Below are 17,830 nucleotides of genomic sequence, written 5' to 3'. Positions count from 1 at the left end.
GGAGACGACGACGACGACGACACCATCGCCGCCAGTCAATGCCAGAGCGCGAAGCGGTCGCGTTGACATCGGAGGTTCTGCTCTCCAATAATTCTCCAATAGTATTCCCCCGCCGGCTTCCAAACAATATCGAGTGAAATGTGGACCCAATGAGACGGCGCCCACAAAGCACAGTCAGTCGTCCGTCAACGCCGGCGTGTCAATCACAAGTGAATGCAATCAATCTCAAGACTTCCACTCGGTTCGGTGTGGAACCTGGACAAACCGCAACACTAGTAACAACACCAACAAAACCAAAAATCCACTACAGCAGACGCTAAACACGCGCTACAGGTGTGAGCAGGTGGAACGCGAAAAGGTGACCGGCCGACGGGAATGGGGGTATGGAAATGGTGCTGTGTTCTCATTATTCCCATTCCCGTTCGTATTCGCGAAGTTTTTGTTTTGCATCTTTGCGACATTTTAATTGATTTTATAACGAGTACATAAGGCTGTGTAACTACAGTAAAGATTTTCAAAAATCACAGCAAACTGAAATGAATTATGGCTAAAATGTGAAAGTAATGATGCCGAATGTTAAGGGTATTTCCCCTCGCTCTGTTAGCCAAACCAAAAAAAAAAAAAAAAAAAAAAAAAAAACAAACAAAATATATAAAATATAATAATATAGTACGAAATTCTCCACAACAAAATCTGTTGTTAGGCGCATTTACCTTGACTTTGTTCTGTTTGATAATATAAAATTTGTTTAGTATATTTTTGGCAAGCTTTCGAGTTTTTTTCGGAACTCGGAACTTGAAGGAATATTTTCCGTATTCTATTGTTCTTACCAACAAAAAATATGTGGCCAAAAGCAAAACTAATATAGTTCTTGAGAAGTCAACCCTTAAGATTTTAATTCCCTGGAGCTTGATTTTAAGAGGGACTGGCTTAAAAACCCATTAAAAGGCATTTGAAAACTCGAACAGGCCATTTAGGTTGCCTCGTTCCGCTTTTAACAAGATTTGTCTTTCCCCATTATGAGTATAAGGTTTCCCTTATCTGTTAAAACAAATATGTGCTCTCATGTTTATACATATATATTTATTTTTTTCAAGTGCCTTGCAAAATCCATGCCAGAATAAACTGACTCAGATTGGCGGCAATTATAGAAAAATGCTAAATATCTGAATACCATTGCTCGACTTAATTGAAAAGTGTTAAAATTGATCTGAACATTTCCTCATTCTAACTACTGTTGACACCAAATCAGAGGCTTTAATAAAAAGCTAAAAATTTCCAATAATTGGCCTACTCCTAACAACCCAGACCAACCAGACAAATCCAATTAAAAATTCACAAAGCTATTAAATAATTTGATAGTCATTAAGATACGTCACGAATATCATTTGTATTTTTTTTTAAATATTCACGAGCAGAATGAAAACAGCATGTATGTATATTTATTAAAATGTATGTTGATTAATAAATGAGATCAAAAATCTGGTCCAGATCGCTTGGAAAAAAACACGAGCCTGCCAAATCTACTTTCTACTAGATATTTGAATTGTTTAAGCGCCCTTTTGTCGAATTTTTAATCAATAAGAATTTGCGAGCCCGTATATTTGCGGAATTAGGCGCCATAATAGTGACAAAAGATTAAAATAATGCAATAAATCTTTAAATCTTAAAAGTTGATCGTTGAAACTTGACATTTATAAATAACGAAACCATAATAAATTATTCCGGCGTAATCCATTTTGTTGTAGAACGGCTCCTGCACTGCAAGTGTCTAGCTTGTAGCTACAGTTTTGATAAGGCACCTTAGTTTGGACTCTAATCATTGACTAAAATCAAAACAAACCTTTAGATGCTTGGCAACTGAGAGGAAAACATTTTTTGTTTTGTAAGCCATTTAAACTAAACTGCGAAATAATAAGCGAAAAGCTCTGAATTTTTAGATAAAAAGCAAAATCAGGTAACGATCATTACGTGCATCTGTGAATTATCCGGGGCTCCTCCGGTGATGTTATTTGCTTGCTCACCAGCCCCACTACACCTGTTATTATTTTGCCCATTTTTTGCACCACTTATCAGTTGCGAATACAAGCTTGTTAGACACACATCTCCCGTATCGAATTCATTAGCCGATACTACCGCTTTCCAGCCACAATTCATGTTTGTTTGCTCCCCCATATTGACTTTTATTCCCGATTCATTTCAGATCGGCGGCACACCTTGGTCGGCACCACACTCACTCCGATAAGAAGATAATTAAACTGTAATACATTTCGATGTCCGATGTGCCATTTCGCTTTGGTCGGTGTTAATTAGGCCTTCACACACTTAAGTGTGCCACTTGAGATGTGTCCCGGAGTACATGTATAAGCCCCTTAAGCTCTTCCTTATCGCCAGCCGGATTCGGCCAACGGAGTAGACAAAAGTAACAAGTGATCTCAGAGATAACAGAGTAGCTGCGGGTGCGGTACCTAGATCGGACTCGAACTCGGAATCACCAGCGATAACGGTGGCAAAAGAATCAGCAGCAACATCTCCCCACAAGCAGCAACAGGTTTCCCAGCCGGGAAACAGCGACGCCGGCAGAAAAAGCAAAGCAAATGCAGCAACTGCCACAGCAGCATATTCATAAATAATCTTTGGTCGCAGAAACATCGGCGGATCAACTCTACAACTACAAAAGGAAGTCGGTCTTGTGACTTCGTCGTGGTGCAGGCCAGAGACTGTACGGATAATTGAATTTAATGTACAAATAAGCTTCAGGAATTTGCTTTTATAAACCCATACTGCATGCACGAGTGGCGAATGCAATTCCCCAGCTTGCATTGTTTGCCATTACCGAGATACAATATTTCACTTCCGAGTCGCACATCACTCCCGCCTGCCAGATGAAGTCATCCAGAAACGGGGGCCAGACCCTCTTAATCGCTCCATCGCCCACAGCCCGCCTGATGCCATTGCGCACGTACTCCAATGCCTCCTCACTGGGCCACCACAATGACAGGACTCCCGGGACTCCAGGAAGTCCGCTGCACGAAGGCGATCTGGAGGAAAGTGGCTTGGGCTACACCCATACTTTGGTGAGTACAATTTTTCGAATGAAGATCCATAATTTCTGATAGAATATAAATATAAGGTCAAAAACGAAATGTTTAATAATTTTCAAACTTCAAGCAAACTTTAACTATTAAACAAGCTTAAAATATAAATCTTACATGACTTAAATAATAAACGAATATGGCGAATTCGTTAATCAATCACGTAAGAATCACTCGACAGATTTGTTCGAGAACTATTGACTGTTTCAGTACTCATTATTCAAGATTATATAAGAAGCTACTTAACCGTAAGACACTATCACATGACACTGCTGAATCGCCCTGCTCCGATTGTTCATTATATCTCAGAGTGGACGTCATTACAGGCATCGGCATTCAGAATTCCCTTCTTTATAGCCACGTTTGTTGTGCGGTTAGACAATCTGGATTGTTCATGTATTTTTTTATACTGCCAATATATGATCAAAGCCCTCTTGCTTTTATCTATTATCTGGGGATAATTTTCCCATAAGGCTTTTAACATTATTTTTGTGACCTATACCCTCATATTTTGGCATTCTGCGTCACAATATTTCAAAAAATTCCGATAATAAATATGTATCTATGCTGCAGTAGCTAAAGAACATTTTTAAAAAACATCTCAGTCTTATTTTGAATTCAATTTTGGCAAGACCAGCGCCGGACGCTTTTATATAATATAATATTTTTGGTAAAAAGACCCAGCCATAAATTCGGTTTAGCCTATTCAAATTTATTGTGAATCATTATTTTACCACCTTTTATTGGGGCAGCCGCTTATCACGACAATTTTATTGATCGAGAATTGATTGATTGTTTTACAATCGCAATCGGATTGCCCAGCATAAACAGGGAACTCGGTGGGAAATGACCGTAACAAATACCAACGGTAGTAGTGCCATCTATGTGCTAATCTATTGAGCCAGGTAATGCCCCAACGAACTTCCACTAAAAATAAATACTCGATTATTAACAGAGCCATAAATACCCATGCTAATAGGAAAATACATTTATCTGTTTAAGGCCCACAATTGTGTTTGCATTAGAACGCCCACAACGATCCGTCGTTGTTTGTTTTGAACTTTATTTTTTTTTATCGTAATTGACTGCCTGGAAACACCCGATTTGATAATCAATGGTTCTCTATTATATTTGTATTTAAATATAATCGGTGTAGTGCGGCGCTTTGATTTAGTCACCTAACCTTGCCACAGTTTTTGCGATTAACACGGGGCTTTTTCTCAGTTATGATTAAAATAAATTAATTTTTTTTAGCCCATAAGATACTCTCCATTTCTAATTACTTGTTTTTGTATAGAACAAAAAACTATTTTTTTCTGAGGGTATAATTGAATTCGCTACGTTGGAAACAACACATGTTTCTTGTTTTACTTTATCCGCTCATGTGATTAACATGTGACTATTTGCTTGTTTTTCCATTTATTTATTTTTTTTAATTTGTTTAATTTTTGTCATGTGCCGAGCCACGTACTATAAAGCATTAGCCACAGCATAATTTGATATATTTAGTTCAGAATTTAAAGTGGCTCAGTTTTTTTGTACTTCATCTAATATTCTATAGGACCAGATAAATCCAACCAAAACCAATTGAGTCTAAAAGTAGCCGAGACACGTATAATTATCACCTTACAACAATGAGCACATTGTTTTCAGAGAACTATTTTAGGAACACGCCTTTAACACTTTAATTGATCTAATCTCCGACTGTAGATTATCTCCGATTTTAAACATCCATTCAATTAAATTAAACACTTGGGTCTTGAATTAAGGACTGAGCAAATTGAATGCCAAATTGAAGTATTATCCACTTGGTTTTGACGGCTTCTTATCGGCGCCTTGGGAGCCCATTCATCAATGTCAAAAAATTCGATTTAGTTAAGACACCAATATTTACCTTCTTCTAAAAAGTTTTAAGCTAAAAACATTAATTTAACAGCCCTCTCCTAAGAGGTCATAAAGTAATTCAGATAAAAATAATATTTTTATAGCCTGGTATTTGCGCTTACGCGCTGGATTCTGTATCTTCTGGCCACGGATCTCTGAGATGCTAAGCAAGCGCGATATTTGCCCAAAGATTTCATTCAATTTTTAATTAATTTCGGTGGCTTTTGTGGTGCCATCCTTTATATTTTTTCACTGTGCTGGGTTATGTGCACCCTTATCGGGGTTCTGGGGCTTCTGGAGGTGTTTCTAGCCCCATGTGTGAGGCTAGCTCTCCAGTCGACTCACAGTTTTAGCCAAGATCACTTTGTTTTATCGTAAGCCCGCTAATTTCTATCATATGAGCTCGAGAATGTCACCTCGCAAAAAAGTAAGTGAATTATCATATCACCGATATGATAGCTGACGCCAAAAAATGTATTCTTCCTTTGTAAGTGCCTTGTGCGAGGAATGAACTTAACATTTTTAAATAATTAATATGGTAAAGTTAATTTTTATTATTTCTATATTTGTATATTTGCGGTCATCAGCTTCTCATTTCATGAAACATCAAGATATACATAGGTGTTCAATATAACATCAAATAAGGAACGCAAACTTCGGGCAAAAGACCAAGGGACATCTATCATCGCCAATGCTCATCCGGTTCTTGAGCGAAACCTTAAGCGATGTGTAGATCGAACAACTCAAACGAACAAAATTCTTTATATTTAAGATCAAATTTCGTAGAGGATCCCCTTCAAAATGTGAAAAATGCATGGGAGAGTCAATATGGCCCACATCGGAGCCTATATCTCTCCCAAAAAGCATCCGATTCTTAAACGGAATACCTTAATCGAATTGTAGATGGATTCCCCAGCGATCTTCATCAAAATCTGGAAAGAAATTATTTTTCTGATTTTTTATCAAATTTCGTGGAGGATCCCCTTCAAAATGTGAAAAATGCATGGGAGAGTCAATATGGCCCACATCGGAGCCTATATCTCTCCCAAAAAGCATCCGATTCTTAAACGGAATACCTTAATCGAATTGTAGATGGATTCTCCAGCGATCTGCATCAAAATCTGGAAAGAAATTATTTTTCAGATTTTTTATCAAATTTCGTGGAGGATCCCCTTCAAAATGTGAAAAATGCATGGGAGAGTCAATATGGCCCACATCGGAGCCTATATCTCTCCCAAAAAGCATCCGATTCTTAAACGGAATACCTTAATCGAATTGTAGATGGATTCCCCAGCGATCTTCATCAAAATCTGGAAAGAAATTATTTTTCTGATTTTTTATCAAATTTCGTGGAGGATCCCCTTCAAAATGTGAAAAATGCATGGGAGAGTCAATATGGCCCACATCGGAGCCTATATCTCTCCCAAAAAGCATCCGATTCTTAAACGGAATACCTTAATCGAATTGTAGATGGATTCTCCAGCGATCTGCATCAAAATCTGGAAAGAAATTATTTTTCTGATTTTTTATCAAATTTCGTGGAGGATCCCCTTCAAAATATGAAAAATGCATGGGAGAGTCAATCTGGCCCACATCGGAGCCAATATCTCTCCCAAAAAGCATCCGATTCTTAAACGGAATACCTTAATCGAATTGTAGGTGGATTCTCCAGCGATCTGCATCAAAATCTGGAAACAAATTATTTTTCAGATTTTTTATCAAATTTCGTGGAGGATCCCCTTCAAAATGTGGGGACTGCATGGGAGTGTCAATATGGCCCACATCGGAGCCTATCTCTCTCTCAAAAAGCATCCGATTCTTAAACGGAATACCTTAATCGAATTGTAGATGGATTCTCCAGCGATCTGCATCAAAATCTGGAAAGAAATTATTTTTCAGATTTTTTATCAAATTTCGTGGAGGATCCCCTTCAAAATGTCGGGACTGCATGGGAGTGTCAATATGGCCCACATCGGAGCCTATATCTCTCCCAAAAAGCATCCGATTCTTAAACGGAATACCTTAATCGAATTGTAGATGGATTCCCCAGCGATCTTCATCAAAATCTGGAAAGAAATTATTTTTCTGATTTTTTATCAAATTTCGTGGAGGATCCCCTTCAAAATGTGAAAAATGCATGGGAGAGTCAATACGGCCCCCATCGGAGTCTATATCTCTCCCAAAAAGCATCCGATTCTTAAACGGAATACCTTAATCGAATTGTAGATGGATTCTCCAGCGATCTGCATCAAAATCTGGAAACAAATTATTTTTCAGATTTTTTATCAAATTTCGTGGATGATCTCCTTTAAAATGTGGGGACTGCATGGGAGTGTTAATATGGCCCACATCGGAGCCTATATCTCTCCCAAAAAGCATCCAATTCTGAAACGGAATACCTTAATCGAATTGTAGATGGATTCTCCAGCGATCTGCATCAAAATCTGGAAACAAATTATTTTTCAGATTTTTTATCAAATTTTGTGGAGGATCCCCTTCAAAATGTCGGGACTGCATGGGAGTGTCAATATGGCCCCCACCGGAGGCTATATCTCTCCCAAAAAGCATCCGACTCTTAAGCGGAATACCTTAATCGAATTGTAGATGGATTCTCCAGCAATCTGCATCAAAATCTGGAAACAAATTATTTTTCAGATTTTTTATCAAATTTCGTTGATGATCCCCTTTAAAATGTGGAAAATTCATGGGGGTGTCAATATGGCACACATCGGAGCCTATATCTCTCCCAAAAAGCATCCGATTCTTAAACGGAATACCTTAATCAACATATCATCTATATATTTTCACCAATATCTATGAAAAGTTTTGTTAAACCAGATTTGTTTCAACTTTGCATTGATTTAAAATTCCCAGAAACAAAATACCTTATACTTGTCCAATAGTGCTTGTCCAATAGTGCTTGTCCAATAGTCCAATAGATGGCTAAGCAGTGCTCTGATATCTAACAGCAGGTGTTTGAATTGAGAAAGCTTTCACTCTCTTTAAATTTCTCTTAATTTAATATCAATGTTCGGAAATCTATGAATGTACTGGATTATCAGTTAAGTATTGGGTCATTTAGTACATACGTACATATTGTATGAATGAATTTTAGGATTACCTCAATTCGAAATTTCTGAAGGCTTTCTGATTGACTAAGAAAATAATGAAATATACAGAAAATAGTGCAGACGTACTAAGCTAACCCCATTTCTTTGATGTATATTCCTTAAGTCCACCACAGGCTTGCAAGACATGTGACCCAACGCCTAGTCTACACATTGAGACTATTAAAGCAAGTAATCGCAATTTATGTGGCTTAAGTGATCTGGCACAGTGGGACACAGTCACTTGAAATGTTTGAGAAACCAACTATTACAAATAGTTATTGGATGTTTATGAAAATCAGTTTTAAAACTTTTTCCGCTTATATCTCTTTAAAAATAATTGAATTCTTTGCCAAATGAAATGGATCTAACTTCATGGGTTAAAAGTCTTTTTTTAAAATATACATTTTATACAATTTAAACTTAAGGGAACTTAAAATTTTAAAGCTTACTGAAAACCACTGTACATCGCACTTAGTGTCAGCCAAGCGCTTGGCATTTTCACTTTTTCCGTTGACCAGACCAGTGATTATTAAATTTATGAAATTCTATTGATGTTTACACGCAAACTTTGACCGCTCGAGAGTGACTTGGGGCACACATGTGAACGATATAAGTAGTATCCATATAGATATAGATGTCTGTGCCGTATTGCTCGATGGCCAGACGAGTGGTGCGTCGGTGTCTGTGTACTAAATTTAATGGAATCTTGAGTTTAAGCGGGGTTGGATCGGTCTATCCTCATTCTCATGACACCGTTCAGTTGGACTCAAAACTTTGCTCGGTTCGCACACGCAAACGGAATTCAAATACTGCACTATCCGGCGAAATTCCATTATCTGTGCCATGGATATGACGAATCCGTATCGTTCCCAACTCTGATTGTGCGTAGAACTGTTTGAAACAAAAACCGATTAAGTCCGATCGATTCGTATTGACACCATATCACTCACAATGGTCTATTTCGGCGATCGGCAACGCGATCGTGATCGCAATAATCACAAAGTCGAGCGAATTATTCACGATGAAGAGTTTGGCGAGGAGAACGTCGAACTGGTGGACTCCGAGTGGGCGGACTTCGAGAAGTTCATTTGCCAGTTACGAAAACGGCGGAGCAGTAACATCTCCATGGAGGAAGAGCTGCGGCACGTGCAGCGCCATCCGAAGATCAAGTCTCAGGCCTTCTATCCCTGTCCGCCACCTTCTGAAAATGCGCGCGACTCGGACTCCTCGGACGACGATGATCCCATCGGATACATCGATACTCTTGTAAGCATTCCAGTCACCCTAAAAGATACATATGGTATATATATAGATTCGAATGGAAAAGAACTGATTTTTGGCTTGTTACCTAGTCCAAAGAAATTCTTATCTACAAGATATCACCAAAAAACCAAGTGCCCCTCACAATAATGGTTAAAATTATAGTTATCGTTAAAAATGTTTTAATTTAAATATTATAAGTTGCAGATTTATATCATAGTATTTTGATAGTTTTCAGAAAATAGTGATATTTATAAAGAAACGTAAAAATTATTGATCATTCTACCACATACTACCACATTTGATGTTTTAGTTATTCTGGGTGTCTTGGACCAGTTTTTTGGTGTAGAATGTTTCATAATATCAAAGTGCTATTATTTTAACCTAGCCTGTTTCAACAACACCTGAAAATTACTCTGATTATACTACCAATATGTCTGATTATCCAATAATGGTTATTGCGCCAGTTTCGTGACGCAAGGAGAGTCTATATTTTATAATTGCAATATACAGACGGTCGTAAAGAAATTTTGAATGAATACCTTCGGTAATATCTTCCAAAATATTGTAAAAAAAATTATGACTCTGCGTATTTGCTTAAAAAGCAACATAGGTTCAGTAAAATATTTATGAAATAAAGTAGGACGACGATTTTTTTTATTGATTCGCACAACTGCCAAGAGCTTTATTTTATTGTATATTTTATATTATTTGTCATTTAAAAATATTGGGTTATTGTTTTTCTTTTATTGCCAATATAGGTTTTTTATTCAAGTCAAATAAACAAGTTTTTTTGTTTTAGCCTGCACTATTTAAATTGCTCTTTATTTCACACACAGTTTAGTATAAATATGTGCCGTGAAAACATCGATCAAAAGAAAACTTTTTGTAATTTCTGAATGGGTTTCCAAGCTTTTTGTGCTTCTCCTGGCGGGGTTGTCTCTTGCGATTTCCTCCCGTTTGTGTTCACATCTGGGTCTCTGTAAAAGCAATGCAAACGTGGTGTACGAAAGACCCGACAAGCGGCAGACATTATCTATTTTTAATCCGATTATAATGAAAAGTGTTTATTATATTTAAAACAAAACAAAAAGCATTTTCATTGCTAACGACAGTAGGGTGGCGTAAAAAAGTGACCATATCGGGAACCAATACGTAAGATATATCCATAAAGAATTCTCTTAAATTTAAGCACATGTACGTATTTATTTCAAGAGCAGGCCCTAAATCCATAATCCATTATCGGTGAATTTAATTGATGATCCATTTTGAAATAACAAGCCAATTCATTTTGATGGCCAAACTGGGCGAACTCGAAAAAATTCGAAATGCCTTTCAGCATTTTTTAAATTCATGATTTGTTTACATTTCATTGTTTTTTTTGGGGGGGCTTCATTTTAATATCGGCACAGCGTGCTACCCTGCCATGGCGTCCCGTCTTTCCCGTCCTTTCCGAGAGTGTAGCCAAAAAGAAATTTCAATAATTTTCCACGCCGAGCGCAGAAAGCTCGACAGGTCAGTTCAGTTTCGAAAAAGTTTACACTAAGACGCTACAAGAACGCTCCGTCGTGCAACTGCCCAACAAATAATGAAAATCAATAGATAATGGAAATCATTAAATAGTGCCAATTATTGGAAAATATTGAAAAGTGCGATGATGATATGAGGCCAGTTTCCGGTTAGACTGGGTGGCTATAAATCCAATACTGAAGAGCGATATTTTACAAAGATGTTCTAAATGCAGTGCATGGCCCAGTATAAAATGTTAAAAATAAATTGCAATGAATTTTACAATTGTCGTGCTTCCGAGACGGGGAAAATCAAGGGCAGCAGCGTCGACGGCGTAGACGTAGACGTCGACTTCGACGTTGACTTCTAATTACGTCTGGCAGTGAGATTTAAAAACTTGTATTGCACCACCAGAGATAACCGAACACTAAAAATAATTGGCAAACAAGATGCGACACAAATATTCGGCCAACAGCCACAGTCACATCCAAAGCCAAAACCAAAATCAAAATCAAATTCAAAATCAACAGCCGCGGGCATGTCAAAGGCCGTCGCCGCCGCCGCCTAGCGATTCGAGTGACAAAGACAGTCATTTTTGAAACTTGATTCGAGATACGATAGCTTTTGGATTTCTGATTTGATATTACGGGATTAGGGATTCGGAATTCGGAATTTGAGTGCGCACCTCGCCTGCTTCATGTTTAACAACAGCCACCAGCACCAGGATGAGTACATACGGGAATACGCCTTTGAGCCGGAGCTGCTGATCAATCGCGAGGACTACCTGCGGAAGGAGCAACGCCTCCAGAAATCCACCACCTCCTCCTCCACTCCTGTCCGCCAGCGCTGGGACTCGGTTATTGCCAAGCAGAAGGAGCAGAACCGCAGGCAGAGCATCGACCCGCCCAGCGATGACAAAAACCAAATCGAGATCGAAATCGAGGCGTTCTATTATGTGAGTGGCCCACAGACCACGTGCCCCCGCTCATCCACATCCACATCCGCCACGTCCATGGCCACATCCATTGGCTGCCGCGAAAAGGCCTTTGCATTGGCCCTCAAAGAATGAAAGACAAGTGCAAATTTCACCCTGAAGTTCAAAATATCGACCTTTAAATAACAAACAATATTGTACGGCGCATAAATTCAGGATTTTTAAAGAAATAACTCAAATAATCTCTTGAAACAATTTACTTTTAGTACAATAATATTGAAATCAATTTAATAGATTAATGAAATAGTAAATTAAAAGTTCTTTTGTCGATTTCCATTTAACATAGTTCAGGTCTTTAGTAAAAATTTATCAGAATCCTCAAAGTTTTTAGAAGTACCTCTAATGAACTTAATACTCAGTTTTTAATATATTATAACTTTGTTTTCAATTAAGATATTTAAATCAATTTTTAATGCTACACATTTTATGAAAAAAACTTAAATTTATCAATTTCTTAGATATTAGGTTTTGAAAATAGTTTTTAAACTAACCTGACACAGCGTCAAACATAAATCTTTTATAAAAACTTTTGAATTCTTTTAAAAAAAGAAATTAGGCGATGGATTAAAAGTTTGTTAATCCTATTCTACATAGATTTCCTTCTTTTCTTATAGAGATAAACATGTGGTTATTTATAATGCTTTTAAATTTATTATACGTATAACTAATTTTTATGGGTCTTTGCAGATGTATGGTCGTTATACCAAAGATCTAGGAGAATTTGCCAAAGATGAAGCCAGAAAGCTCAAAATACTTGAAAAGCGACGAAAGCAGGAAGATAAACAAAGGAATAAGGTAAAATAAAATAGATCATAAAATATAAGCGTTGTATACTCAACCCCACAGTGCATAGAGTATAAAACTAATTACTTGTAATTTATTTGAATGCAAACTAAACGAGAAAACTAAATATTTAAGGTATGTGAAAAAGAGCAAAAAAATAAGATTTAGCTCGCGTAAATTATTCCTCAAAGTTAATCAAAATTTTAGTCACATATTGAGTTTAATTTTGATTCGAAATGCTCGGGATATGCCTGAACGTATCAGTTTATAAAGCAGCAGTGCTGGGAAATATTTACAGGAACTACTAGGAAAACAATCTACCAGAGTCAAGCGGGTCTCATCATGGGTCTGGAAGCACACGATAGCCCGACTGGGCGAGGACTGGGTCTTCCTGGCGCTCCTGGGCATCATAATGGCCATGCTGTCGTTCATCATGGACAAGGGCATCTCCATCTGTACAAACGGTAATTGGACACTTAACCCAACCCATTCCCAGTTCGTTATCAGCATCCATTGTTGTCTTTTTTTTCCCAGCTCGTATTTGGCTGTACCGCGATCTGACGTCACAGCCATTCGTTCAGTACATTGCGTGGGTCTCCCTGCCGGTCTGTCTCATATTATTTTCAGCCGGCTTTGTCCATCTCATCGCTCCACAAAGTATAGGTAAGTGGATTGATTCAATCATTGGCTTAATCAGTGTAATCAGATCACTGGCTTTTATCTTTATTTTGTGGCCAACTATATAGTTTCCATTTTGAATCCATTACACATTTTTTGTTGCCTAATTCTTATTTTTAAAATAAATAATAATTACTAATCATTTAACGTAGTTTTGTATAAGAAACCTTTCATAAATAAGAATACATTTTCATAAGAATATCTAAATTCCGGTTTTGCAACAGCGGTTTTCCAAAAGTGTAGAAATTGTATGAATTTTTTGCTTACTTACTTTACTTCTATGGTTGATTAGGGTCAACAGCAGAGTGAGGAATACTTTTTAGACCGATGGGTTAACTTCATCCCAAATAAATTCTTTTTAGTGATGTACTATGAGTACCACTGCATTCTGGCAGCTGCCCTCACCAAGCACTCTTGGCAATTTGAATCTAACAATCCCATTGTGTCTATATGTTAAATACTCTAACCAGTACTAACTACTCTTTAACTAACTAACATAGATATAGATACACCGATAATGTTTCCAAACTCAAACTCAAATGAATACAAACTGTGTTTAGGTTCCGGTATACCCGAAATGAAGACCATACTGCGAGGCGTGCAGTTGAAAGAGTATCTCACATTTAAGACATTAGTGGCCAAGGTAATTGGTTTAACGGCAACTCTGGGCAGCGGTATGCCATTAGGAAAGGAAGTAAGTATTAAAATTGATCTCACACTGCATGCAACATGCCGCCATGGCGAAGCGAGTGCAAAAATTTGGAAAATCTATATGAGCTCCTCTCTTGGTATCCCCTAGGGTCCTTTCGTACATATAGCAAGTATTGTAGCACAATTATTAAGTAAACTTGTCACATCATTCCAAGGCATATATGAGAATGAGTCGCGAAACTCTGAAATGTTGGCCGCAGCCTGTGCAGTGGGCGTGGGCGCCTGTTTTGCCGCCCCAGTCGGTGGTGAGTATATATCACTATATATATAAATTCTATTCTGTCATCTATAGATTCTAAAAAGTCTCATATTTCCTTCGTAGGTGTTCTTTTTAGCATAGAGGTAACCACAACGTATTTTGCGGTAAGAAACTATTGGCGTGGCTTCTTTGCCGCAGTTTGTGGCGCCACAGTTTTCCGACTCTTGGCCGTGTGGTTTCAAAACGCCGATACTGTGAGGGCTCTGTTCCTCACGAACTTTACCACCGAATTCCCATTCGATCCCCAGGAGCTTTTCGTTTTCGCTCTGATTGGGTAAGTTTAAAATTTATTTCGAAATCAATTATTTAAATTAATTTAATTCTTAGACTTGTATGCGGTTTGGGTGGTGCCTCATATGTGTGGGTCCATCGAAGATATGTCCTCTTCATGCGCTCCAATAAGCGAATGAACAAGTTCCTACAAAAGAAGTAAGTATTTTTATTCAAATAATTATTTAAATGATTAATATTAAATATACCCTTCTTAGTCGCTTTTTGTACCCCGGATTCCTAGCTCTGCTGGTCTCCAGCATTTCATTTCCACTGGGCACTGGTCAGTTTCTGGCCGGAGAACTCAGCACTCACGAGCAGGTGACACAGCTCTTTAGTAATTTCACTTGGTCCCGCGATGATCTGACCGTGGAGCAGGCTGCTGTGGTGACCCACTGGATGACTGGATACACCAGTGTCTTTGGAAATCTAGTCATTTATACCCTTTTCACCGTAAGAGCTCCATAATCCAAAACTTTTAAATTTCAACTGAACAAAATCTTGGATTTCAGTTTGTTTTCTCCATTATTGCCTCCACGATACCCGTACCCTCGGGAATGTTTATTCCGGTGTTCAAGATAGGCGCCGGATTCGGTCGACTGGTGGGAGAATTCATGGCCGTCACTTTTCCGCATGGAGTCCGCTACGGTGGACGGCTGTCGCCCATTATGCCCGGCGGCTATGCTGTCGTTGGAGCAGCAGCGTTCTCCGGATCCGTGACTCACACCGTGTCCGTGGCCGTGATCATCTTCGAGATGACGGGACAGATCACTCACGTTGTTCCGGTGATGATTGCCGTGCTGGTGGCCAATGCCGTGGCAGCCCTGTTGCAACCGTCGATCTACGACAGTATTATATTGATTAAGAAGCTTCCATATCTGCCGGATCTTCTGCCCTCTAGCTCTGGAATGTACAGCATATTCGTGGAGGACTTCATGGTGCGCGATGTGAAGTACATTTGGAAGGGCATCTGCTATCAGAAGCTAAAGGAAATCCTCAAGGCGAACAAGACGTTGAGGTCGTTGCCGTTGGTGGATAGTCCGGAGAATATGATCCTACTGGGTTCTGTGCAGAGGTATGAACTAATAAAAATGATCGAAAAGCACATTGGTCGCGAGAAGCGAATGGAGGTGGCTCAAAAGTGGCAAAAGGAGGCTGAGGAGCGAGCCCTGGAGGAGGAGAAAAAGAAACAGGAGGTGGAACTTAAGATGAGACGCCCGTCACGCTTCGAGGTCCTTCCGGCTCCGGATATTCTGAGTCTACGGCAGATCGCCAACGATGAAATGTTGCCGCCCAAGAAGAGGGCAGAGACCCTGCACAGTTCCCTGGCGCCCAGAAAGTCCATCCTTAAAAAGACCAACTCCTTCAACCTAAAGACCTACGGCCAACCCCTCGCCCACAGCCCAAGCATCACGCCCTACACCACGATCACCGGAAACTCCGAATTCCGCATCCGGTCTGCCTTCGAGGCCATCTTTAAGAAGTCAACCACCCTCCAGGATGTCCAGCCGGATCCGGAAACGGGTTCCCTGTCTCCGGCAGCTAGTAACAACGAAGTGGGGGTTCAGCGAACTCCCAGCACCCCAGGTGTTTCCAAAAAGGTTCAGCTGGTAAGTAAGCCCCATTAAGTAGGCAATATAATATTTTTAAAAGAATCTAGCATTATTTTGTATTAGGTATCGGGTTTATTTAGTTTGTAGCTATTATTAAGATTATGATTCGTTTCAAGCAAGCACAAAATAATTGGGATTTTGTAACCGATCAAATTATGCTGGTAAGTAATATAGAAATAGAAATCCAATGATACGTTCATGATATGTATTTAATATATGCAAGCAAGTAAACCCAATTCCCATGGAACAAGTTAAACCAGCACCATCGGTAAATAATAAAAAATTATATGTATAAATTTAGTAGAAGAATAGCACAAAATATTTAATATTACCTTTTTTAAAAGCCGGACGAGGAGGATAGCTCAGAAGAGCAAGTTAGAAATAATGAGGATTCTGGAGATAGTCCAAGACAAATTCAAGATCAGTCCAGCATTAAATTCAAAACCAATAAAGTTTCAGATGTCAATAGATCTCCGCATTTGAGACCTGGAGAGCGTCCAAAAAGATGTTCAAAAATAAGGTTTTCTAATGGAGGGAATAATTCGCCTTCCCATAATAAAAGTGAGGCTAACGAAATGGGCTATATTGTAGAAGATATTGATGAAACCATAGGTCCAGAAAACAAGGGAGAGGTAGGTATACCTTACATGGGGGGATTTTATATTAGATTAACCATTAATTAATAAATTAATTTATAAATAATTTTCACAATTTCTAATTGCCTAAACTAAAATAAGAGCCTTCAAAGAACAAAGTCGGTGCAGTTGGTATGTTTATAATAAGAATTTAAATTAACTTCCACCAGTTTTTAATCGACTTATTTTCTTGATAACTTTATTGTAGCCCCGAGAGCGTGTAATCGACATGTCCCCAGAGGATCAGAAGCAATGGGAGCTCGAGGAGATGTTGAAGCCAATTGATCTGCAAAAGGCCAATGTCCATATCGATCCATCGCCGTTCCAGCTGGTGGAACGCACCTCAATACTCAAAGTTCATTCACTGTTCTCCATGGTTGGCATAAATCATGCCTATGTCACCAAAATTGGAAGGCTTGTAGGAGTTGTGGGCTTGAAAGAAGTAAGAGATTCTACAGAATCATTAAAGAATGAATTTTAAGTGGAATTTAATTTTCAGTTGCGCAAGGCCATTGAGGACATAAACAGCAACAATTTTGTAGCCCCCACCCGCGATGAAGATGCAGAAGATAAGCCCGCTGTGGAGAAGCCACTACTACCATCAAACACAAGTGATAAGGCCGTGGACATGACAGTCACGTCGATGGACTCGGCGCTATCCAACTCCGAAAACTGTTCGGACATCGAAATGGAGCACATAAAGCACACGGATAAGGACGCAATAACGCTCACCATCCCGCCGCAGGACTCGTGCCAAAACCCACCGGCGGACACAAATACCACATCCACAGATAACGGCAATCATTGAGCTTGAAACGAGATGGTCGACTATCATAGTAGATAATACGATGCGTATACGTAATATGTTTGTAAAGATCAACTAAAAAACCTTACCATAAGTTACGCCTTACACGAGTTAGTCATCAATGTTATTATGTATTTATATCTCGTTAGTTTCTAATGTCAAAGATATCGTGATTTATATATTAAGCTGAAAGAAAGTTAAGTCCCCAACGAAAATGTTTTTTA

General features: G+C 38.7%; 1 protein-coding gene across 13 annotated transcripts; it reads left to right on the top strand.

Annotated features, from left to right (window-relative positions):
• Window positions 1-5: 5 nt before the first annotated feature.
• LOC6499409 (chloride channel protein 2) lies at window positions 6-17,821 on the top strand. 13 transcript variants are annotated; one of them, XM_014910563.3, is made up of 17 exons: window positions 6-333; window positions 2,204-3,077; window positions 12,540-12,647; window positions 12,934-13,099; window positions 13,170-13,298; window positions 13,874-14,007; window positions 14,113-14,269; window positions 14,347-14,557; window positions 14,611-14,712; window positions 14,772-15,006; window positions 15,066-16,163; window positions 16,283-16,327; window positions 16,390-16,434; window positions 16,511-16,798; window positions 16,904-16,933; window positions 17,010-17,243; window positions 17,301-17,821. In XM_014910563.3, exons 2-17 carry the CDS (start codon window positions 2,886-2,888, stop codon window positions 17,607-17,609), a joined length of 3,483 nt encoding a protein of 1,160 aa, XP_014766049.1. In that variant the 5' UTR covers window positions 6-333; window positions 2,204-2,885; the 3' UTR covers window positions 17,610-17,821. The 13 variants fall into 13 exon arrangements, 12 of the variants coding, with proteins under 12 accessions (XP_014766049.1, XP_014766051.1, XP_014766054.1 ...); XM_014910565.3 differs by having other exon boundaries at window positions 6-358; XM_014910568.3 differs by having other exon boundaries at window positions 6-381.
• Window positions 17,822-17,830: the final 9 nt, after the last annotated feature.

Source organism: Drosophila ananassae, chromosome 2L (genome assembly GCF_017639315.1).
Source record: "Drosophila ananassae strain 14024-0371.13 chromosome 2L, ASM1763931v2, whole genome shotgun sequence".
NCBI classification, from domain to species: domain Eukaryota; kingdom Metazoa; phylum Arthropoda; class Insecta; order Diptera; family Drosophilidae; genus Drosophila; species Drosophila ananassae.
Note: the sequence above shows the minus strand (reverse complement) of the source record. Positions and strands in the feature narration are given on the sequence as shown.

Excerpts from the sequence above, each read along its gene's own strand:
- LOC6499409 (XM_001954661.4), top strand. The coding sequence starts at position 9,041 with ATGGTCTATTTCGGCGATCGGCAACGCGATCGTGATCGCAATAATCAC. Across the intron at positions 14,008-14,112 it reads GTATGCCATTAGGAAAGGAA|GGTCCTTTCGTACATATAGC; the intron begins GTAAGTATTAAA and ends GGTATCCCCTAG. Across the intron at positions 16,164-16,282 it reads TTTCCAAAAAGGTTCAGCTG|CAAGCACAAAATAATTGGGA; the intron begins GTAAGTAAGCCC and ends ATTCGTTTCAAG.